We start from the raw sequence: 25,296 nt of genomic DNA on the forward strand, positions 1-25,296 counted from the left end.
GATCATGGAGATTCTCAGTCAGGACTAGAACCTGTATCTTCTTGCTCTAAAGTCTAGGGATCTTTTCACCATACTATACCACCTTCTGTGTGTAAATGTGCACATAATAATAAAGCAGCCACATTAGCCCTTAAAAATAAGAAGTTTAGATCTTAAGTAGAGAAACACTCCTGTACTTTAAAACAGAATTATGTAAAGGACTGTTAACTGCCAGCTCCCTCAAAAGACCATCAGAACAACCTGATGATCAAACAAAACTAAGCTTGTTAAATCTGCTGCACTAAGGGGAAATACCACTTTTACAAAGTTAGCTGTATTTAAGAATGGAATGGTCAGGGGAAGATGTTAAAGTGTTTTGAAGTCTGAGTTCAAGTGATTAAAGAAGGGTCTTTCAATGCAGAAATCTGGTTGAGAATGGGCAAGGTACCTGACATAACAGATTAGATCTTGAAGCAAGCCTTGATTAGTAAACTATTGTTCAATAAATGTTAAGTGAACTCTTTGCCCAGGGGAGTAATCTAATCTTCTGATGGAAGAGTTGTTTGCCTAGATCAGCAAGCTGTCCAATTGATAAATTGGTTTTCAAGGATTTCCTAAGGCAAACACTGAAAGTATTTATTGGTTTTACAGCCTTATCTTCCATAGGAGGCCCAACTCTTCCAATTTGCCAGACACTAAGGAAGTTCAGGACTTTCAGTTTTAAAACAGGGACAGTCCCAGGCAAATCAAGGCCAGTTAGTTATCCTTCCATCTGGGCAAGAATTTCTAGTAACAGATAGGAAAGTCATTGGCACAAGTAGCCTCAGTTCTCAATCCAGATAATTAACTGTGTGGATGCAGTAATCCCCATTCTTCATACTAATTCATCTGTTTGTTTTTAATTCCTCTCCAAGTCCCAGTTAACCCTTTTCTTGAAGTCAAATCTGGCACAATTTGATAGTTAAGGTCATCAGCCAGTTATCAGGCCGTATGTGTTAACATAAATTATAGAGTAACTTGTGGTACAGGGCCCTATGGGAGTCCTATTGTTGAAATTAATTTCACTGATGGCATTCACTTATTATAAAATAGTTCTGCCAAGTAGATGCAGCATATGACATTGTCAGGCAATTTTTTAAAATTCAGTTACTTGGTGTAATCAGTTGCACAGATTTTTGTGATAGGCGGAATTTCTGTGGCTGTTTATCTAAAATTATAGGAACAAATTAGTTAACCATGTGATTTTGAAAACCAGGCTTAGTAATTTTGAATGCTGACTTAATGAAAGTAATTTCTTCTTCAAGATACCATGATATTTCCCAGTTCTATTACCATGGCACCAAAACATCATGTTTATTAAAAACCTAAAAGAAATTAAGCTACCTCCATTGCTGGCCTTAAAAGAAATTAATTCTTTAAAAACCATTTAAAACAAAGTGTGGTAGGCTGGCTGATGCTCTCCTTTCCTGCAAAAATGTTCAGATCCTAATCTCTGGAACCTGTAAATATGTTACTTTATGTGGTAAAAGGGACTTTACAGATATGTGTAAGTTTAGGATTCTGAGATGGGGAGATTATCCTGGATTATCTAGATGGGGCTGGTATAATCACCAAGGTCCTTAAAGCACGGCAGAAGATCAGAGGAAGAGACAATGTCACTATGGAAGCACTGGGGGAAAAGGCTATATGATGCGAGGCCATGACCCCAAGGAATATGGATGACCTTTAGAAGCTGGAAAAGGCAAGCAAACACATTCTCCTCTGAAGCCTCCAGAGGGAACCAGCCCTTCTAACAACTTGATTTTAGCCCCTAAGACTCATTTTAGACTTCTGATCTCCAGAAATGCAAGAGGATAAATTTGTGTTACATTTAAGCTATGAAGTTTGTGTAGTTTGTCACAGTGGTTGCTATGGTTTGAATATTTGTCCTCTGCAAAACTCATGTTGAACTTTAATCCCCAATGTGGTAGTATTGAGAAGTGGGGCCTTTAAGGGGTGAGTGAATTCATTCATGGGTTAAGGGATTGATGGATTATCATGGGAGGAGAACTGGTGGTTTTATAAGAAGAGGAGGAGAGGCCTGAGTTAGCATGTGAGCTCAGCCCCTGGCCATGTCATACCCTATACCACCTCAGGAATCTTCAGCGAGTTCCCACCATCAAAAAGATTGTTACCTGGTGCAACTCCTCCACCTTGGACTTCTCAGCCTCCATAAACTGTAAGAAATAATTTCATTTTCTTTATAAGCTATCCAGTTTCAGGTGTTCTATTATAAGGAACAGAAAACAGAATAAGACAGCAGCGATAGGAAACTAATATAGAAAGTATCAGGAAAATGAATGGCTGTATCATGCTCCCTTTTGTCATTATTTGAAGTTGCTTTTATGAGCAAAGCTTGTCTTACCTAGCAACAGTTGCTAAGTAAGTTAACAACTTAATGCTAGAGTCTGGGAAGGAGCAACTGCTTAAATCTTCCCAAACCTGGTGCCCATACCTTCTATGGCAGGGGCTTTTAGCACCATTCTTTAATGTTAGACACATAACCACTACCTAATCATGTGAACCATTTAATCCTTACCAGCCTCTAGCATTATCCTAAAACCCTGAACCTCTTCCAGCTTTCTTAAACTTTCAGCTTTTCTTGAAACGACTTTTTCTGATTCTAAGATTATTTTAACTGTAAATAGGAGAAGACATCTGAAATTTAACTATGATCAGAAATTCAGATTACAAAAACTTTGTTTGCTGTGCTGTTTGTAATAAAATAATTCCACCAGCCCCTTTTGGAAAAACCTTCAAACGGATCCATGAATACAAGCCACTTAAGACACGATTTTACACTCACAAAGACATACTAGGTAAGTGACTTTATTGTTTTCCTTTGTTCTAACGCTTCATAGCCTTATGTGTCATTCTTTCTGTTACATAGACTTTTATCAGCTTTTTTCTCTTCAGAGTTGCTTGTCCCTACAGGGATATTTGAGGAGAATATGGGTTGGAATACAGCTTCTGCACTTAACAGTTGTATGTATTGGGCAGGGTATTTAGCTTCTCCATCTGTTTCCTTATGTGGAAATAAATATACTAATACCTATCTTACAGGTTGTTATGAGACTTTAATGAAGTATTTGTATCTATTATAAATCCTGGCACATAATAGTAAATGTGAGTTCATTTTGCCCTTGGCCATACTTGAGTACCTTTCAGTATGTGTAGGAGAGGAAATATTATCTCTAAATAATACCCTAATTGGATGGGCACAGTGGCTCACACCTGTAATCCCAGCACTTTGGGTGGCCGAGGTGGGCAGATCACTTGAGGCCAAGAGTTCAAGACCAGCCTGGCCAACATGGCGAAACCCCGTCTCTACTAAAAAAATTTAGGCAGGCATGGTGGCACGCGCCTGTAATCCCAGCTACTCGGGAGGCTGAGGTAAGAAAATTGCTTGAACCCAGGAGGTGGAGGTTGCAGTGAGCTGAGATCGCGCTACTGCACTCTAGCCTGGGTGACAGAGTGAGACTCTGCCTCAAATAAAAAAAAAAAAGAAAAAAAATTTTAAGTACCCTAATAAATGGGTAAAAGAAACTATATAACCTTTAAATAGTAGCTGGTGGCATAAAAGTAGATACATATAGATGACATGAGGACATTTACTGTACATAGATATGTATATATAATAAGCAAATCAAATTGTACTATAGGTTTCCATCTCTCTTTTATCCCCATAAGAGTTTTCAATCTGACCTTGAGTCTTGTAGGTATATTCCTAAGAACTCTCAAAATACTTCTCTGATCCTCTCTTCCTTTAAAATGGTAAACTAAGGGTGATTTCATTTCACTCCTGATATTTGAAAATATAAGAAGCTGGAGAGCAGAGGTGTTTGGAAAAAAAAAACTAAAATGTGGGGGGAGATCAAATTGGAATCATATTCTAAAAACATCAATTCCAAAATTGTTTTTTAGCATTTAGTAAATGCTTAGTATGAATGATTCATTATAATCTCTAAAGTGACTTTTCATACCCAGGACAGTGTATCTGCATTCTTAGATATACCTTAATGATTGATTCCTTGTGCCTTATGGAATATCTAACCCAAACCTTAAGTGGATAAGTTAAATCTATTGTTAGAAATTAATCTTTTCTATTCAGTGACCTTTATTTGTCTTTGAACTGTTTTAAGTTAAAAAAAAAAAAAGAAAGTCGAAATTCTCTGTTCTCTATAAGCATGTTGAAATGTCCATAGAAGAGCTAGTGAGTATTTCATAGGACAATAGTTCTCAATCCTGGCAGTGCACTATATACAACTTTGAAAAACAATATTATACAGATATCCAAACACAGACTCATTGGATTTAATACTAATCTAACACAGAGCCACTAAATTAGGACCTCTATGGTCAGAACTAAGCATGTGTATTTTTTCCTTCACGTTTAAATAACCTTTTTTATTTCAAGATAGTTTAAGACTCACAAGTTGCAAAATAGATCAGAGTTCCCCTGTACCGTTCATCCAGCTTCCATTGATATCTTACGTAATCCTGGCACTTTGTCAAAGCCGGAACACTGGCATTGAAACAATACTATTAACTCAGGTACAGACCTTATGTACACTTTTTTCCCCCTGGCATATAGTTTCATGAAATTTATCATGTGTGTATATTAATGTAACCATCACCACAATCACAACATGGAGCTGTTCCATCACCACAAAGGAACTCCCTCGTGTTACCCCTTAGCTGTCACTCTCTTCTCCCCAAACTTGAACCCCTGACAACCACTAATCTGTTCTCTATCACTATAATTTTATCACTGAGAATGCTATCTAAAGAATCATAGATTATGTAACCTGTTGAGATTGGGTTTCTTCGCTCAGCACAATGCCCTTGAGATTCATCCAAGTTGTTTATCAATAGTTTGTTCCTTTTACAGTACGTGCATTTTTTAAAAAAGCTTTGCAGGGATCCTGTTGTACAATCAGGGTTGAGAACAACTAATAAAACCAATGGGATTTAAACATAAAAGAGGATAGTGGTAGCCTACACTTGTATCACATTTTTATGAAGTTCAATACATTGATGGTCCATGCTTAGTCACATTTTGTCCTAGAAAATCTTTTCTAATTATTTCTACACAATGTTGGGCTTTTGCAGTATGTGTCCATCTCTACCGTAATATATGATGCCCTGTGTTTTTAAGATTCTCTGATGAACTAGTAGGAGACTCTGTGCCACCAAACATATACTTTTAATTGCTAGTGACAGAAACATAACTCAGAATAGACTGCATAAAATAGAATTTCTTGACTCTTTTAACAGAGAAACCCAAGGGAAATCTGGCATCAAGGCTTTCAATCTGTCCATGCTTACCCTTTTAGTGAGTTGGCTTAATGGTTTACTGCTGCAGCTAGACTTACTCCAGCAGCTGGGAAAGGAGGAATATGGATCCAGATAGCTCCAAGAATCTATTACCTTCAGCTTAGAAATCCCAGAGGAAGGCCAGACATGGTGGCTTAGGCCTGTAATCCTAGCACTGTAGGAGGCCGAAGTGGGCAGATCACTTGAGGTCAGGAGTTCGAGACCAGCCTGACCAACAGGGTGAAAGCCCCTTTCTACTAAAAATATAAAAATTAGTCAGGCATGGTGGTAATCCCAGCTACTCAGGAGGCTGAGGCAGGAGAATCACTTGAAACAGGAGGCGGAGGTTGCAGTGAGCCGAAATGGCGACACTGCACTGCAGCCTGGGCTACAAAGCAAGACTCCCTCTCTAAAAAAAAAAAAAAAAAAAGAAATCCTAGTGGAAAAGGACCTGGCTATCTGATATTGCGTGGTCCTCTAACCTCTCTAGACTTTTATTACCTTGTCTGGGTAGAGAGGATATTATTATGGGAATGTTATTATTTGGAAATCAAATTAGATCATTGGCGGAAAAATAGTAAACTTCTACCCCGTAGCTCACTCCATACTGAAGCAGTTAAACCCACAAAGAACCACACGCTAAAGAAAGGCATGTAATGTGTTGAAGGCATTCCACTTCCCTTCTCCTGATGCTAGCCCTAGCACCCAAATAGGAACAGGGAGAGAGAGAGCTGTATAATGTGCTAAGACCTCTTGAATATTCACTCATCATTCTACTTTGGGTGTACAAAATGTGTCCCTTTCTTCAGGGCATTTATTTCACCTCCCCAGTTGTCTGCTGTGTGGACTGGGTGTGATGAGGAAAATGACCAACTCTATCCAGGCCTGACAGTGCTGTGAATTCCCTCCTAATCAGAGAAAATCTTACTCTTTCAATGGGTATCTTTGAAATATATATACTGGCATCTCCTAAAAGGACATGTCTCCTAAATAGCCCTCATAAATAACTAGATAATGGTGGAAAGGAAAGCCAGGAAGCAGTCGGTGGAGGTTTATGACCATTGCTCTTCAAATACACAGATATTGGGGCAAATATTCTGAAAAAAGAAGAGCAGTTTCAAGAAGATATACTCAGAGAACACATTGCGAAAGCAGAAGCTGAAGTATGGGCTCAGGTAAAAGAAGTTAAACGTCAACCTAAGTCCATCTTTACAGTTCTTTCACATTTTGGATTTGTCTGAAACAATTGCATAGTGTAGTAGTCAGAACTGACTGAATCCTGGCTAGCTGTGGGACATTGGGCAAGTTCTACAACCTCCGTAGTCTTGGTTTCTTCATTGTAAAAAAGTAATAATAGTACCCATTCTGTGGGATAGTTGGGAGGGGTTCAGTGAAATAATATGCCTGGCACACAGTAGGTGCTTAGTAAGAAGCCAGCATCATCAGGAGCTTCCTTCCTTCTCAGCTGCCCTCTCTGTATGGAGGACTCCTGCTCCCTTTATTTTCATTTGATTGAAACCAAAACTAAAAAGAAAAAAAAATGTCTAAGAAGACTCCTTGTTGATAGTTGTTTCTTATGGCCTAACATTTAATATATAGACCATCCATTTGTGGAGCATATAACACTCCTGTTTCCTCAAATGCTTCATTATGGCCTACTCCCCTTTTCCTCCCCTCTCTCCCAAATCCTTGATACCTTGTCCATATGACTGCTGAGCACTGTAAGGGCAATTTGAATATCGGGGCTCACAGTGGAATCCAAGGCATCAAACTGAAGCAAATCCTGTCCTGTAGCCCCACTTCTTCCAGTCATAGAATGACATCAATAACTTCCTAAAGAGAATTACAGCTCCTTGAGAGCAGAACAAACCACAATGCTTAGAAAAATGTTTCTCAGTTTCTTTATAAAATAGACATTATAGCAAATAGTATTAGCATTGCTCAGTATTAATGCCAGCAAAAGCTTGCTATGAAAATATTTTGAGCATACATAATGCTCCAGTTCTTTATGAATACTCCAGTTCTGTATACCCCAGATTTTGATTTATCTCAAAATCTTTGTAGTCATCTATTTTTATTAGTGGTAAAATTCAAACTGATTGTGAACCATCAATTATACATCCTAATACAGGGTGATGCTTTTGTAAATAGTCTACAATTTGAATGTAAGTTGGTCTAGTGTTCTGTGTATCCTTTTCAAATAGAGTTAAAGTTCTTTCTGAAGACTGAATGCGGGGGACCTGGATGGTACTCTGCCTCTTTACTCAGCTCCTAATAGCTTTGTGCATCTTTTCACTTCACTGTGTTTTCCAGATTTTCCACAATGCACATATGTTACTTTGAGAGTCAATCAAGCAAGAAATAAAGTGCCAAAGAGAAAAGGCAACCCAGCAGCCTCTATACAGTAAAGCTGCCTTGCCTTTAGCGATTCCAGAAACAGCAAGGCTAGCTCTGGATTGGGATGCGTTAGAGCATCTCTGGCTAAGGCAGACAGTTTGCTATGGGAGGTTTGAGATAGGAATGGCGCAAGAAATTAGGGACTCCATGGTTGTTGCTAATTTTCAGTAAACTTGAAAACCTGATTTACCAACATCCTAAATAAGCCAAGTTTCCCTGTGCTTATTCTGATACATTAATAGATAAATGGATTCTTTCTTTCAAAGGCTAATGAACGTCAAAAACAAGCAGTGGAGAAAGCACTTGAAGAAGCAAATCACAGACACAAAATTGAAATTCAGATTTTGAAAGAGGAACATCAAAAAGATTTACAGGTTTTTATAGTGGCTTATTTGTTGTCTTTTAAAACTAATTACATTAGTAAAAAGAAAAAAAAGTTGGCAAGGGAATGAGAAAAAAATAATAAGAAAATCTAGATTGGTGTTTCATGGCCATTAGCTGGGATCCCCTGGGAGGTTCTCAGAAGAGATGCTGAGCTTTCTAGAGCAGTGATGAATAAGTGAAGAAGAACCCCATAGCTTACTTCCCAAGGGAAGCTTTGCCTGACCAACCTTGCCTTGCCACCCACACACTGTCCATGACACCCTGATCTTTTTCACAGCAGTCTTCACCATTGTAATTAAATAAATGATTGTGTGGTTAGTTGTTGAATGTCTGACTCCCCCACATGACTGCAGCTTTCAGCAGGGGTGTCTGTCTCATCACTGGACTAGCCCTGGTGCCCAGCACAATTCCCTGACTTAGTAGGTGCTCAAATAGTTGAACAAGTGAAGCAGGCTGTTCTCCTCCTTCTCTGATTGCATCCTTTTTTCTAAATTTTGCATTTACTGTACTGCCAAGAGGGACATCTGAGCTGTCCCTCAAGAATTTAATGCAGGGCCAGATGTCACAGATGAGGGTTACTAACCTGTAGCCTGTTCAAGTACATGACTCTAGGTCACTTACAAACTTTCAGGTGGAGACCCTAGGATTCACTGTTAGTTCAGTACCTCGATTACAAAATCTGCTCAAAGGAAAATGTTACAGAACTATTTTCACATTTTGGTCAAGGGAGGGACAGAACAGGATAAGGTACAGGTATGACAATACATGGGCAGAAGCTGGAGGAAAGTGACAGAGGTCCGGCCCCAGGTTTGGCCTAACTTAGGAACACTAATGAGCAGTTCAGGGACTGCTGGCCAATTTATTCGTTGTTGCAACAATGAGCACCTACCATATATTAGATCTGTACCAGGTGAGATAAAATCAACTGCCTTTACCCAGAGAGGAGTTGCTGGCAGGAAGGGGAGCTCCTCCCCATGGGTCCTGAAGGCTAGCAGGATGCTCCCTGCTTCGCTCCAGTGGCCTACCTCAGCCGGGGTTGGTATGGTGTCTGAGGGGTTGGCTGTGGTGGCCCACTGCCCATTCCCCATTTCAGTTCAAAATGTGAAGAGCATTTATAGCATGTCTTAGGCAGGCCTGCTCTTCAGCTGCTATGTACAAGTATGGCCATACTGGCAATTAAAGTATTAAAATACTTCTCTATCAGTTGATAAATAGTCACCCGCTAAGCCCTCTATCACCTTGGTCACCCTGGTTGCTTCCCCAGCAGACTCCTGGACCTCTCCCAATCCAGCAATTTAAAAGGATAACTCATGGCTTGGCAAGGGGCTCTAGTTCCCTGCTATAATGCTGCAGCCAGAGGCCATTCAGATAGGTGGGCCCTACTGTGCTGGTTGATACACATTTTGAATGTTCCTGGCATTAGGTTGTAAAGACATAAGGAAGATGTGATGCCTGTTTCAAGGTTCACATGCTAGTCTTTCTTTAAATAATGTTATTGTACCCCACGCAGCCTTTGAGTGGAGTTGATGCACTTAGTGCTTCAGTAGAAAGAAACCCTATTTAAAGGTAAATAGTTAAAGGGGGATCGACCTTCCTGAAATATTTGTCCGGGGGTTGGGAATTTACATTTATACCACCATTTCAGATATTTTTTATTTATGAGGGAATGATTTGTCTAAGAGTAGTGTGTGGGGTTATTTCAACCTGTTATATCTGTAGGATACCAAGACACAGACATCAGTACTACTTCTCAGGGCTTGTCTGTGAACCACCTGCATCAGAATCTATTCACTTGGGGGCCTGACATACAGATTCCTGGGCCTCTTTCTGACCTACAGACTCCATCAGCATCCCAAGTGATTTTCACACATATTAAAGTTTGAGATTACCAATATATAGCAGAAAACCAAGTTCCTCTAGAACCAAATATTAAATTCTGATGTGTCGAGACCACCAGGTATTGCTCTTACATGATGTTAACAGTTTGGTGTGTCTCAAATGCATGCTGTTAGATAAAATTTCTAGATCTTATTTGATGGATAGGTAATCTTTTGAAAAGGTGTTTATATTATTGAAAGACAATAATATCAAAAAGTAAATGAGAAGATGAAAGCTTAAGGAAAAATAAATGAAAAACTAGAGTAGAAAATATAATAAGGTCATAGGTAAATTTAAAACTTAAAAATGTATATATGCCACGATGTCCTGTGCAATTATCACTGATTGGGCCTTGAGCTTTCTGGCAGCCAATGCAAAGAGGGAAATGTTGTGACTCACCATGCCCGTAAGGTACAGGCAAATTAGGCACTTGAGAGGCTCAGATATTCCTAGTTATGAAACCTCAGAGCACTATCTCCTGAGGGGGACATTATGTAAAAATGCCTGTCAAACATCTGTACAGTTAACATGATGGAGTCCATGAATCTGTTTCTTACAATATCTCAAAATGTGGGGTGACTCTCTCAAGATGCATTTCAGTAAAAGCAATTTATTTCAATGTAAGGTCTCCTTACATTGAATAAGAACACTGACAAACAGCAGGTTACTTAATTATTTTTGGAGCTTTAAATATGTATTCCACATGCTATGTGAGGCAGTAAATGAATTTTGGTTTTATTAAATCATTACATAAAAGAGGGACTGAGTTCAATTATCTGAATTCCTAGTTAGTAATTAGGAATCAGATAATTTCTAATTATCTGAATACCTACTTCACAGCCCAGCCAAAATAAAGGGCTGGAATGTCATTTTTAAATTCTATGATTCAGCAATTTATTGTATGTTTAAAAATGACTGAAAGAGTATAATTGGATTGTTGGTAACACAAAGGATAAATTCTTGAGGTGAGGGATGTTCCATTTACCCTTGTGTGATTATTACACGTTGTATGCCTATATCAAAATACCTCATGCAACACAAAAATTGAAAATTAAAAAAAAAAACACACAATCACTTTGCGCCAAAAAAATTCAGGCATACAACAGTCTTACACCACCCTATTGACACTGGCTTTTTTTCCTTCTTCAACAGATGTTTGCAAGAGTTCCATTAAATACATTTCATTCTGAAAAAAAATATTGATTCATATAGGAATATATTATGGTAGTACTTCACCTGTCTTAAACTCAACCACCACCCAGCAGTCTGAATTACTGAGAATGTACTTGAAAACCCAGAAGTAAGTTAAAATATCCCCCTAAGGAGTTAAATAAAGGCCTCTGACTACAAGAGAATAACTCAGCCTTATTACACACAGTAGAACCTCTTCACCCCCACTCAGATGTCATTATGCTTATTTGGCAGCCTAAACCCAACAGACTTAGATGCTTGATTTTTATTTTGTTTTCTTTTCTTTTGAAATGGAGTCTCTCTGTAGCCCAGGCAGGAGTGCAGTGGTGTGATCTTGGCTCATTGCAACCTCTGCCTCCTGAGTTCAAGTGATTCTCCTGCCTCAGCCTCCCAAGTAGCTGGGATGACAAGTGTGCACCACCACACCCAGCTAATTTTGTATTTTTAATAGAGACAGGGTTTTGCCATGTTGGCCTGGCAGCCAGGCTGGTCTCGAACTCCTGGCCTCAAATGATCTGCCCTCCTCAACCTCCCAAAGTGCTGGGATTATAGGCATGAGCCACCACACCCAGCAGGGTTGCTTGATTTTTCAAATTGGAAATAGATTAAATATTGGAAAGTAAAAATAACAAAAAGGGGCTCACTGATAGCAGCTACAGCAGCATCCTCAGCTTGATGGCAAGTAATTTTCTTGTTCTTTGAAGAAAAGAAAAAATTTGATTTGATACCTACAAAGAGCAAAGATTAAATTTCAAAAAGCAAAGTGATCTGGGGTCATTTATGACAGATACAAGTGGCTGTATGAACTTCAACAATTATTAAATGCCACATGAAGTTTTTGGCCCAGTACAATCATTCATCTTTGTCTACCAAGCCTGGATCATTAAGAAAGTGTTAGATTGTTTCATAATGTTCTTTTTATGGTGTTAAAGACATTTAGAAACATTTCCATTCAAAATATTCTTTTGTCAAAAAAATTTTAGTGATTTAAGAGACAAAGCCTTCTGCAGTGTAGGAAACTCAGCTAGCATTTCTAAATGGCCAATGTTTTCCTAAAAAGATTTTCTAAATACATGAACTGAGGCCACTTTGGAGAGATTCTTAAAGTTGATTTATGGTGTCTGTTTCATTTTTTAACTTTTCACCCTTGAAGTAGCCAAAGTGAGAAGTTGAGAACTTTTTCTCTTGAAAAAGCTGAAAGGTTTGTCTTAACAAATATTTTAATTGTTGAAATAATCTTCTAAGAAGCTGAAGCAATTTCAGTTTCCCTTACAATTTAGAGTTCTCTTGACTTTCTCTCAGCTTCAGCTGAGGATTCTCTCTGGACACTGTAAACAGAGCTGGCTCTCTCAGGGGCTCCCATAGAAATGGTGCTAAAGGGAGTAGAGCAGTCTTCAGCCAGGAGAACTCTTACTGGTTTTATTCCTTTCTATTCTGGGTAAGATTTCATTTAAAGAAGGGATTCTGCAGCTATTGAAAAAGAAAGAAAACCCACTGTACTATATCTTAAAAGACTGTACAATTGATGAATCTCTTGAAAGACTCCAGCATCACAGCCAGGAATGAAGTGAGAAACTGGCAGTCAGCAATCCTGGCTTCTATCCCTAGTTCTTCCATTGATGTGCTATGTGAAATAACTTAATTTCTCTATGTTCTTTTGATGTCTTCCCAAATAGAGATAAACATTTACCTTTGCGCCAGGCACGGTGGCTCATGCCTGTAATTCCAGCACTTTGGGAGGTCAAGGTGGGCAGATCACTTGAGCCCAGAAATTCAAGACAAGCCTGGGCAACATGGTGAAACCCTATTTCGACAAAAAATAAAAAAATTAGCCAGGCATGGTGGCAAGTGTCTATCATCTCAGCTACATGGGGGGCTGAGGTGGGAGGATTGCCTGAACCTGGGAGGTCGAGGCTGAAATGAGCCATGATTGTGCCATTGCACCCCAGCCTGGGCAACAGAATGAGAACCTGTCTCAAAAAAAAAATAATTACCTTTAAGTGAAAGTTTTAAAATACCTGGACAGAATGAATTGCTCCTCCTCTTTATAATGTTATATTTCTACATATTGTTATATTTCTGTAACATGTACTGCACAATTAGGTTGTTGGCCTCCTTCACTAGACAGTGAATCCCCTGAGGACTAAGATCCCCACCTTCTTGTGTATGTAGCTTCTGGGCCTCGGAGTGCCAGGCACACTGTGGAGTTAGTAGGCATTTCCAAAATGGTGACAGGGTTTTCCTTGAGCACAATTTGTGGCTCTGTTTTCCACAGGTCTTGGTTTGACCAGTGGTTCCTCTCCTTATTTGGTAGAAGGCCCTCCTCAGGTCCTCCTTCCTGGAACAATGGAGCACTTATTCCTCTCTCTTCCCTGAAGGAGAAAGGGCCCCACAACACTAATAAGCTGGAATGCTGAAAAATGGTGGGGACAGGTGAGCAGATTGCTGTGACTGTCATATCATGCAATTGTTTTCTGCCTGAACCTCAGGTTCCCTCCTACCCGGGAGACACTCAGGAGGCATAATAATTATTTCTGCCATTTTCCAGGACTGGCTTACTAAAGCAGAATTGCATTATGTAATTATGTATAATGATAATATGATACTAGAATATTTAGACAATCAAGAAAAAAGACCTTTAACCCTACCCCTCTAACCCAACTATTTTCTTTTTTCCATATTCCCTTTCAGTATTATCTACATAGATATTTATGCTACATCGTTTGTACATTTTTGATTCACCTAACATCATATAAATAAAAGTTTTCCATATCATACGCACTCTTCTTTTAAATCATCAGTGTTAACAGGTACACTTGCCAGCAGATGGATAAAACTATAGTTTAAATAGCCTCTTAATGTGCAGTTTTAAACATCAAATCTGTAATAGCTAAACCTAGTTTTGCCATTGCTTCAGGAAGTGACAGCTAAAACTAAGACAGAGATGTATCAGAACATGGATGACGAAATGAAGAGAGAGCACTTGGCTGCAGAACAGCGCATGGTCCACAGAATCCAAAGGATTATGATGGAATGCCACAGAGAGAAGGTCGAAGCTGTGGAGAAAGCCAGGGCTGAAGAAAGACGCATCGCCCAAGAAGCAATCCGGGCCCAGAAAAGGTATTCCAGAGAACTCATTTGCAAATTAGTATCCTTTATCAAAATCAACCTGGAGAAACAGATAAGGTTACAGTACATAGGTAGATATTGCCCAGTTTTTGTGTTTTTACATTTTTATTATGGAAAACACCAAACATAGGGAACAATTTATATTGTAGAGTATGTGTGTGGCTTAAAGAAAAATAATAACATAAATATTCAAAAACCTACCACCCAGCTTAAGGGATTGAAAATTGCTGTTTTCTAAAGCTCTCGTGTGTTCTTCCTCAATCATATCTTCTTCCTGTCCCTGCTTGAAAGATAGCTACTCTCTAAATATGGTATTTTTCATTCTGTATCACCAGTTTTAAGAAGCCAAGGACAGGAATCAAGAAACAGTTTCCCATAAACACATCATTAAAATCAATCTTCACGTTCTCTAGCCTAGATCATAGACTATTGTGTTTGTGTTACTTTTTGGTCTTTTTCTTATTATGCAAGTAATATATGTTGCAAAAGAAGTTGACATTATGGAAATATATAGAGGAAAAATTGCAAGTCCTGATGCATTGCTTCCCCTACACCCTCCCTGCCTCCCAGAGACAGTTATTTTAAACAATACAGTTTATATCCTTCCATGCCCTTTTGATGTGTTTACAGCCATATGTATGTGCATAATCACAGATCAGATCATACATATATATATTTTAAGAAAATCAATGTAACTATTTACATATATGTAATGATTCTTAGCTGGAACAGGACAGCAGTTAGGAGCTCAGGGATTGTCAGGTGCAAGAGAAAAACCATAATTTCCAGATTTTTTTACCAGGTCATTTACCTGCCCACAATCACTGATTTGTAGCAGCAGAGCTGAGACTGAGACCTCCCTATTTGGCCTCCTAGTCTGTGAGTGGTCCCTTTTGCTTTGCTGCTTGAGTTAACAAACAGATCCATTTCTATATAATTAATGGGTAAAATCTTTTTCATTAGAACTCTTTAGAACAGGGACACAGGTAAGATCCTGGAGGAGGTACAGATAAATGAGAATGAGAGCTGCAGCTGTGACAGTTTAACTGGTACCTCTCTTCCTGCATAGACTGCAGGTCATTGTGGAGGTAGAAGAGGAAGATGAGAGGGGATACCAGGAGGGGGTTAGGGAATGAGTCGTGGCCCAATGCACTGGAAGGTGGATCCTCTTTTCTTTTCTCTCCTGGCGGCCATCTGCAGGAGCTCTGTCTCACCTGTGGGAGCCTCTGCGTCCCCTCCTCACACACACTTGCGGTCTCCTCCCTCTCTTGCTAGATTGTTTTTGCTCCCCCTCCAGCCCTTTCCTCTGTGAGGTTTGATGGGAGGTTTTCAATGTCTGCCTTTTATTGAATCCGTAGACTAGGATTAAGGAACTGCCATGTGTACTGTTAAAATATATCCAGCTAGAATGCCCATTTTGTTTATTGATGTTTCCCAAGTGCCTGGAAGAAAGTCTGGCACATGGTAGGCATTCTTGAAATATTTATTGAACAAATGGTTTAAATTTCTTCCAATTAGTCGAAGCCATTCTTCAGCACACCAGATCTTATTTCTAGAAAATACTAGATTCCTCTGTTCTTTAGAGAATTTGCAGAAACTAATATATGGAGAGAAACCACTGTTGAGAATTCTATGCAGATCTTTTATTTTACTATAAACTTTCATCAAGACTTAAGGATTCAGAACCCTTATATATCATGAGAAATTTGTTAACTATACAGAAAATCTTTTTGTGGATTGAGGTGATTAGATTCTAAACAGATTGCCCAGGAGACACTGGACTGTTTCTCTTAAAGTTTTAAAAGAAAAGTCCAGGGGCAGTGGCTCACGCCTGTAATCCCAGCATTTTGGGAGGCCAAGGCAGGCAGATCACGAGGTCAGGAGATCTAGACCATCCTGGCTAACAAGGTGAAACCCCGTCTCTACTAAAAATACAAAAAATTAGCCGGGCGTGGTGGTGGGCGCCTGCAGTCCCAGCTACTTGGGAGACTGAGGCAGAAGAATGGCATGAACCTGGGAGGCGGAGCTTGCAGTGAGCCGAGATCACACCACTGCACTCCAGCCTGGACGATGGAGCGAAACTTCGTCTCAAAAAAAAAAAATAATCTCTGTTTGTAAAGGTTCTAATTGTTTTCTAGCCCAAGGCAAGGCATAAATGAAGTGACCACTCAGGATGTTTTGTGGTCATGGCTGTAATTCCTACTGACAGCTTCCCTTATTCAATTCCCAGCACGTGCAAGGCCTTTTGTATACTCCTTCTTGCATCTGCATATCCCTTCCTAGGAGATTGTATCATCCTACATATCTTCAGGCAAAGACCCTGGAGGGTTAAGGCCTTAAAGGGAAACTAAGCAAACTGCCAAAGGTCACAGAGGAAAGAGGTGACAGGGCCGGATTTGAACCCTGGCCTTTATGATGCCAAAGCTTATGACCTTCCATTATGCTACCTGCTTTACAGGTAGAGAAGCTATGTGAGTTTTCTAGAGGGTTTGTTCACTTCACCAGAGCTCATCAAGTACCTTCTGTGGATGTGGCACAAATTAAGGGCCCTTCCTCAACATTGTGTAAAATCACTAGAGCATGGCTGCCCCCAACAAGCAAGGCTGGATGGACTGGTACAAATAGCACATAGGTGCTGGAAGAGTTCAAAGTCCTGGAAAGATCAAGCAGTATGGGTGGGGTATGTAGTGAGGTAGGTTTTTTGGCGGAAGTTAGTCATGGGTTGGGCCTTAGAGAGAAGGTAGGAGGTCCCACTTGTGAGAGAGGCAAAAGAATGAGAACCGAATGAGCAAAGCCATGGAAGGAGAAAGTGTGATGTATAATGAGGCAGAGCCAAGGGGAGGTTCAAGAGTGTTAATAACCCGGGGATAGAAATGCACTGCTGAATGCTGGCATCTGGAGATGTCCCTCACTTGCCTAACTTCTGAAATGCCTGCAGTCTCCTGCCAGACCAGAGAGCCAGGGGTTCCCCATGTCCCAGGTAGAAAATCAGAACATAGGTTACTGTTTTCAAAGGGAATGCTTCCAGTTTTTGTCCATTCAGTATGATATTGGCTGTGGGTTTGTCATAGATAGCTCTTATGATTTTGAGATACGTCCCATCAATACCTAATTTATTGAGAGTTTTTAGCATGAAGGGTTGTTGAATTTTGTCAAAGGCCTTTTCTGCATCTATTGAGATAATCATGTGGTTTTTGTCTTTGGTTCTGTTTATATGCTGGATTACATTTATTGATTTGCGTATATTGAACCAGCCTTGCATCCCAGGGATGAAGCCCACTTGATCATGGTGGATAAGCTTTTTGATGTGCTGCTGGATTCGGTTTGCCAGTATTTTATTGAGGATTTTTGCATCAATGTTCATCAAGGATATTGATCTAAAATTCTCTTTTTTGGTTGTGTCTCTGCCCGGCTTTGGTATCAGGATGATGCTGGCCTCATAAAATGAGTTAGGGAAGATTCCCTCTTTTTCTGTTGATTGGAATAGTTTCAGAAGGAATGGTACGAGTTCCTCCTTGTACCTCTGGTGGAATTCGGCTGTGAATCCATCTGGTCCTGGACTCTTTTTGGTTGGTAAGCTATTGATTATTGCCACAATTTCAGCTCCTGAAAAACTGGAAGCATTCCCTTTGAAAACTGGCACAAGACAGGGATGCCCTCTCTCACCACTCCTATTCAACATAGTGTTGGAAGTTCTGGCCAGGGCAATTAGGCAGGAGAAGGAAATAATGGGTATTCAATTAGGAAAAGAGGAAGTCAAATTGTCCCTGTTTGCAGACGAGATGATGGTATATCTAGAAAACCCCATTGTCTCAGCCCAAAATCTCCTTAAACTGATAAGCAGCTTCAGCAAAGTCTCAGGATACAAAATCAATGTACAAAAATCACAAGCATTCTTATATACCAACAACAGACAAACAGAGAGCCAAATCATGAGTGAACTCCCATTCACAATTGCTTCAAAGAGAATAAAATACCTAGGAATCCAACTTACAAGGGACGTGAAGGACCTCTTCAAGGAGAACTACAAACCACTGCTCAAGGAAATAAAAGAGGACACAAACAAATGGAAGAACATTCCATGCTCATGGGTAGGAAGAATCAATATCGTGAAAATGGCCATACTGCCCAAGGTAATTTACAGATTCAATGCCATCCCCATCAAGCTACCAATGACTTTCTTCACAGAATTGGAAAAAACTACTTTAAAGTTCATATGGAACCAAAAAAGAGCCCGCATCGCCAAGTCAATCCTAAGCCAAAAGAACAAAGCTGGAGGCATCACACTACCTGACTTCAAACTATACTACAAGGCTACAGTAACCAAAACAGCATGGTACTGGTACCAAAACAGAGATATAGAACAATGGAACAGAACAGAGCCCTCAGAAATAACGCCACATATCTACAACTATCTGATCTTTGATAAACCTGAGAAAAACAAGCAATGGGGAAAGGATTCCCTATTTAATAAATGGTGCTGGGAAAACTGGCTAGCCATATGTAGAAAGCTGAAACTGGATCCCTTCCTTACACCTTATACAAAAATCAATTCAAGATGGATTAAAGACTTAAACGTTAGACCTAAAACCATAAAAACCCTAGAAGAAAACCTAGGCATTACCATTCAGGACATAGGCATGGGCAAGGACTTCATGTCTAAAACACCAAAAGCAATGGCAACAAAAGCCAAAATTGACAAATGGGATCTAATTAAACTCAGGAGCTTCTGCACAGCAAAAGAAACTACCATCAGAGTGAACAGGCAACCTACAAAATGGGAGAAAATTTTCTCAACCTACTCATCTGACAAAGGGCTAATATCCAGAATCTACAATGAACTCGAACAAATTTACAAGAAAAAAACAAACAACCCCATCAAAAAGTGGACGAAGGATATGAACAGACACTTCTCAAAAGAAGACATTTATGCAGCCAACAGACACATGAAAAAATGCTCACCATCACTGGCCATCAGAGAAATGCAAATCAAAACCACAATGTGATACCATCTCACACCAGTTAGAATGGCAATCATTAAAAAGTCAGGAAAGAACAGGTGCTGGAGAGGATGTGGAGAAATAGGAACACTTTTATACTGTTGGTGGGACTGTAAACTAGTTCAACCCTTGTGGAAGTCAGTGTGGCGATTCCTCAGGGATCTAGAACTAGAAATACCATTCGACCCAGCCATCCCATTACTGGGTATATACCCAAAGGACTGTAAATCATGCTGCTATAAAGACACATGCACACGTATGTTTATTGCGGCACTATTCACAATAGCAAAGACTTGGAACCAACCCAAATGTCCAACAATGATAGAGTGGATTAAGAAAATGTGGCACATATACACCATGGAATACTATGCAGCCATAAAAAAGGATGAGTTCATGTCCTTTGTAGGGACATGGATGAAATTGGAAATCATCATTCTCAGTAAACTATTGCAAGAACAAAAAACCAAACACCACATATTCTCACTCATAGGTGGGAAGTGAACAATGAAAACACATGGACACAGGAAGGGGAACATCACACTCTGGGGACTGTTGTGGGGTGGGGGGAGGGGGGAGGGATAGCATTGGGAGATATACCTAAAGTATAATAATAATAAATAAAAAAAAAAGAACATAGGTTACTGGTAAACACAGTGGTTGTACCTGATTGAAACAGTGCTAACAGTCCTATAGTTCTAATGAAAAGTAGATTAATAGCTTATTTACAGACTAACCAGGCAAAGGATCAATTGCTAGTATGGATTTTCCATGGTTTATTTTTTCCCTATCAGTTAAGATTGAGTTGTTAGATATCAGATTATGTTTTTATTTAGTAACTTGTTTTCATTCTCCAAGAGTCTGTTTTATAAAATATCAGACTGAATCCTATAAATTTGGACACACACTACAACTATTTTGAAAACAGTTACTTTTCTGGCCATTGCCACCCTGAAATACAGTGTGTATTTCAAAATTACAAGTGTACAGCCTCATAAAGATAGAGATGCCAGAAGAACCTCACTGCTCACAGAAAGCATAGACATTCACTTCACATCAGAATGGGCATTGGGGGTTATGGAGCTGGACGTGCCATTCCTTCTGCTAGATGCCAGCCAGTCATTGGTGAGCCTCCTTGATGTTGCTGTTGAGGTGGTTGGTCCAAATGCTGAACACCTCTACTTGTCATGTTCTTCCTAATGTGGATCCAAAAACTCTGGGCCTCACCTTAACCCTTGGCTTCTGGCCCTGCTCCTCCTCTGTGCGTGGTGATCCTTCAAATGTTTGAGGAGAGAGATTGTGTCCAAGATTTAATTTGAAGAAGGGAAGGAAAAACCAAAAAGTACTAATACCTAGTTCTTTCACGGTTCTTTCTCATATAATAAGCTTTCTAGGCCCTCTTTCGGTAAAAAAAAATACAGGTAGACTAATTTATGTACATTGAAAAACATTTTACACATATCCCAAGAATTGGCTATTTTCCTATGGCAAATATTTCGCTTATGTTAAGAATCCTTTTTAAGCATGAATTTTTTTTTTTTTTTTTTTTTTTTTTTTTGAGAGAGTCTTGCTTTGTTGCCTAGGCTGGAGTGCAATGATGCGATTTCGGCTCACTGCAACCTCCGCCTTCCAGGTTCAAGCAATTTTCCTGCCTCAGCCTCCCAAGTGGCTGGGATTGCAGGTACTCACTACCATGCCTAGCTAATTTTTGTATTTTTAGTAGAGATGGGGCTTCTGCATGTTGGAGAATGGAACCTCCATTCTCCTGTGACCCAGGTTGAAAATCAGCAAGTTGGTTTTGATTCCTCTTTTTCCCACATCCCCTATATCCTTGCAGTCACAGATTCTGGCAGCTGTGACTTTTTAATATTTCCTAGGCTTAACCCATTCTCTCCCTCTTCCCAACCCTCTCTTTTGTCATTAGTTCAGACCCTCATCATTGCACCTTAAGAAGATTATGAAATGATACAATAGGTTTCTCTAGCTCACCCCACTAAGATTCAGTTCACCCACTGTTACCTGAATAACAAGTCTAAAATGTTATTTTCACTGTGCTACCCTCCTGACAAAAAATTTATAGTGCCCACTCATGAGCTTGAAGCAGGTAATGATTAAGGGCAGGAACTCCCCAGCGTGCTCAGTTGTGTGACATTGAACAACAACTCACTCTTCTCTAAGCCTCCATTTCTCACCTGTTACAAGGGAATAGTCACAGGTTATAAATAAAAATAGGTCAGGCACGGTGGCTCACACCTGTAATCCCAGCACTTTGGGAGACCGAGGCAGGTGGATCACTTAAGGTTAGGAGTTCAAGACCAGCCTGGCCAACATAGTGAAACCCTGCCTCTACTAAAAATACAAAAATTAGCCATGTGTGGTGGTGCACACTTGTAATCCCAGATACTTGGGAGGCTGAGGTAGAAGGATCACTTGAACGTGGGAGGCGGAGGTTGCAGTGAGCCAAGATGGTACCACTGCTCTCCAGCCTGGACAACAGAGCAAGATTCATCTGTAAATAAGTAAATAAAGTATCAGCTTCAATGGGTTATTGTGAAAATTAAATGAGATATCGTGCATGTAAAATGCTTACCACAGTTCCTGCAATACAGTAAGTACTCAATAATCATTACCCCTGTTATTAATATTGGAAATAGCTTAGTTGGTGGGAAAAGGAAGAAGAGAAATAGTATAGTGGCTACAGAGGCTAAAGAAAGATGTGATTTACTTCAAGACTAGGGAAGTCTGTCAGGTTTGAAAGTCAAGTGGAAAGACTCAGAGAAGATGAGAGAATTGCATCTTGGAGGATGGAATTTAGGAGATAGGGCCAGTGGTAAATCTTGGAAAGGCTGTATTAGACTGGGAGGCAGAGGGGGAGGATTTTTATTAACAACCATACATTTGAGATCTTAAAACCTCAAATCTTTGAGGTTCTGCTCAAACTATGTTAACTGCAGAAATCCACTGGAAGTGTATCACAGTGGCTAAGAGCTTTTGCCCTGGTCTCAGACTGCCTGAGTTGTGTTGCAGATTTTGCCTCTTTTACTTATTAAGCAAACTTAGTCCAATTACTTAACCTCCGTGAGCTCAATGTCTCTTCATAAAAAGAGCATAGTAATGGAACCACACTACAGAATTGTTTTTGAGGATTCATTGAATTAATGTATGCGCAGAATGCTCATTAACCTGCTTGGGCATGGTAAGAGGTCAACATGGTTGGCTGCTATGAATTTTATATAATTCCCTACATTATAGCCAGAAGTATATTAATCATTTAGCAGTGCTTCTGAATATGTGGTCCAGAGACCCTTCAAGGTCTCTGAGACTCTTTAAAGAGGCAGTCCATGAGATTAAAACTATTTTCTTAATAACACTAAGACTTTATTTGCGTTTTTCACTGTTAGTCTCCTATGAATATAAAATGGTGTTCTCCAGGGATTTTGTGATGTGTGATATCACAATAAATTGAAACAGTATGAAAATTCAGCTTTTTACTACTAAGCCAGAGATTAAAGAGTTGTGCAAAAAAAAAAATTAGGCTGGGTGCAGTGGCTCATACCTGTAATCCCAGCACTTTGGGAGGCCAAGGCGGGTGGATCACTTGAGGTCAGGAGTTTGAGATCAGCCTGGCCAACATGGTAAAATCCCATCTCTACTAAAAAATACAAAAATTAGCTGGGTGTAGTGGTGCACACCTGTAATCCCAGCTACTCTGGAGGCTGAGACATGTGAATCACTTGAACCTGGGAGCTGGAGGTTGCAGTAAGCCAGGGTCAGGCCATTGCACTCTAGCCTGGGTGATGGCAAGACACTGTCTCAAAAAAAAAGTTAAATTATACCATTCTTCTCATGAAATATTTCATTGTTTTGGAAAATGTTTTTCATAAGAGATTTTTACTATTTTTAAAATGTCTCCCTTTTAGTTTATATAACTGTTAATGTCAATGCCTATAACTCGTATAAACAAAAGCTCTTTGGCTTCCTCAATAATTTTGAGACTGTAAAGAGCTCCCGAGACCAAAAAGCTTGAGGTGACTGTCATAGAGTATTGCTCAGATAAAATCAAGATTAAAGCTAAATCTATCCTCTGAGTATAAAGTTTTTTCATCTCTGGCTAAAGGTCAGCAGCTGGATTAATATAAAGAAATACTTTCTCTACAGAGTTTGGAACTCTGACCCTATCTCCTCATTTTTAAGCACAATGCATGTATATTTTCCTGAAAAAGGTGGTCTCAGGTTCCTAAAGTTGCCATTAGATGTTAGACTAGTGGCCTCACCTTAGCCCACAGCAGGGAAGTACATAGGAAGCCTCCCTGCTCTGAAAATGTGTTTTGTTTGATAACAGCTAATGCAACCCAAAAGCTCATCCTTATCAGCCTGTCTCAGGCTGGTGGCTTATCTCAACAATTGCTCATTTATCTGTGTTTAAAGATGAAATTATTTTGTTTTTAGTAGCCAATCCATCTAACTTATAAATCCATATTATCTTTTGTAGCAAAGCCGTGGAGGAAATTGTGAATACTGGTGTCACAGTTATTAAGGATGAGAAGACCAGTGTGGCCCGACTGATGAGGGAAAAAGAACATGAAATGAACATCCTCTATGGCATAGCTCAGAGGCAGAGGCAAGAAGAGGTACAGGAAGTGCTTCAAGAAGCAGAGAAAACACATCAGGCCACTCTTGGCAATATGATGGATAAACTGGCTAACACCCAGGGGGAGCTGCTGTCTATAGCAAAACAACTGGGAATCATGACAAATTGGAAAGATTTCCTAGAGGAGGAATTACAGGAAACCAGGATGGCATTTCAAAAATACATCAATTATACCTTCCCTAAGCTTTCACCAGGACATGCAGATTTTATTCTGCCAGAAAGAAAGAAAACACCTTCTAATCTTGTTATTAAGGAGAACGAAACAACTCTTGATTAGAAGTGTTCAGTTGAAATTTCACTACAAAAGACATCATTCCAGACTAAATAAATTTACTCAAAAACCATGTATTGATTCCCCAGCCTTGTGCAGGGTACTAATGGGCCATAAGAATTTTCATGGAAAACCAAAATATCAAAAAGCACATTCCAGATTATAGTGAGCCAAGTCTGAGAAGAAAAAACAGTGAGAGGGAGCAAACTGATTAAGAGGGGAAAGATTTCTTGGATGAAACCTAAACACACTTCTGTATCTGTCTTTATTCATTTCTACATCAGACATATAATTAATTATTTCAGCATTTATTGCCATAGAAAACAAGTAAAGGAAAGTGTTCTTAGGTTGTTCCTGTTTTGGGCAGGTGTGCTAAGTTCCAGCAGAGAGATTATCATTTGGTGAATGCAGTAGCATTGTGAATTTAAAAAAGCAATTTCTCTCAAATTCAGTAGGATAAAATTTAAATTCTGGGACTCCCATATAAAGTAATTCAGGAAGGACTTGCTACCCACACAGCAGGCAGGTAGGTTCAGTCACTTGGTGGGTGTCAACTCAATGACCACAACCAAAGAAGATTTAGCAAGGGGATTTTATTACTTATAAGGAGTAAGGAGAACACCAGGGATAGTCCCCAAAGCAGTGTCTGCCTGAGCTGGGGGCTGGGTCAGTTTTTATAAAGCATAGGGTAATGAGGCATGATCTGATTGGATCTTGCAATGAGGGGACGTCAGGAGGCATGATCTAACTGGATCCTGCCATGGGGTGATGCCAAAGCTCAATCCAGTTGGATTCTGGATCCTGCCATGCAGTGTCCACTTCTTTAATTCAGTTCCTACTCCTGAGTCAGAGCAATCAGGTTCCCTCTGTGGTTGAACACTTGGTCCATCTTGGCATGCTCAGATTATATGACCTGAGGGTCCATGGCAACTGAAAAACAATGTACTACTTTGTTATGTAAAAGTTGGGCCAGATTGGTCTGGTACGGCTACAGACTCACCTATATTTGCCAGTTGTAAAACAAAAAAGATGGGAGATATTTCTCAAATCCACCTCTCTCAGAA

At 39.7% G+C, this 25,296-nt stretch overlaps 1 protein-coding gene across 2 annotated transcripts; it reads left to right on the forward strand.

Annotated features, from left to right (window-relative positions):
• The first annotated feature begins 1,515 nt into the window (after positions 1–1,515).
• Positions 1,516–24,475, forward strand: C5H6orf163 (chromosome 5 C6orf163 homolog). Of its 2 annotated transcripts, XM_054491480.2 has the most exons (7): positions 1,516–1,974; positions 2,115–2,197; positions 2,667–2,837; positions 6,415–6,509; positions 7,998–8,105; positions 14,102–14,304; positions 23,803–24,304. In XM_054491480.2, exons 3-7 carry the CDS (start codon positions 2,690–2,692, stop codon positions 24,236–24,238), a joined length of 990 nt encoding a protein of 329 aa, XP_054347455.1. In that variant the 5' UTR covers positions 1,516–1,974; positions 2,115–2,197; positions 2,667–2,689; the 3' UTR covers positions 24,239–24,304. The 2 variants fall into 2 exon arrangements, with proteins under 2 accessions (XP_054347455.1, XP_054347456.1); XM_054491481.2 differs by having other exon boundaries at positions 1,516–2,197; positions 23,803–24,475.
• The last annotated feature ends 821 nt before the right edge of the window (positions 24,476–25,296 follow it).

The sequence above is a fragment of the Pongo pygmaeus genome, chromosome 5, assembly GCF_028885625.2.
Source record: "Pongo pygmaeus isolate AG05252 chromosome 5, NHGRI_mPonPyg2-v2.0_pri, whole genome shotgun sequence".
Classification (NCBI taxonomy): Eukaryota; Metazoa; Chordata; class Mammalia; order Primates; family Hominidae; genus Pongo; species Pongo pygmaeus.

Bases quoted from the DNA above. Each gene is read 5' to 3' on its own strand.
- C5H6orf163 (XM_054491481.2), top strand. From the start codon at position 2,690: ATGATCAGAAATTCAGATTACAAAAACTTTGTTTGCTGTGCTGTTTGT. The intron at 6,510-7,997 runs GTAAAAGAAGTT...TTTCTTTCAAAG, and splicing joins AAGCTGAAGTATGGGCTCAG to GCTAATGAACGTCAAAAACA. The intron at 8,106-14,101 runs GTTTTTATAGTG...CCATTGCTTCAG, and splicing joins AACATCAAAAAGATTTACAG to GAAGTGACAGCTAAAACTAA.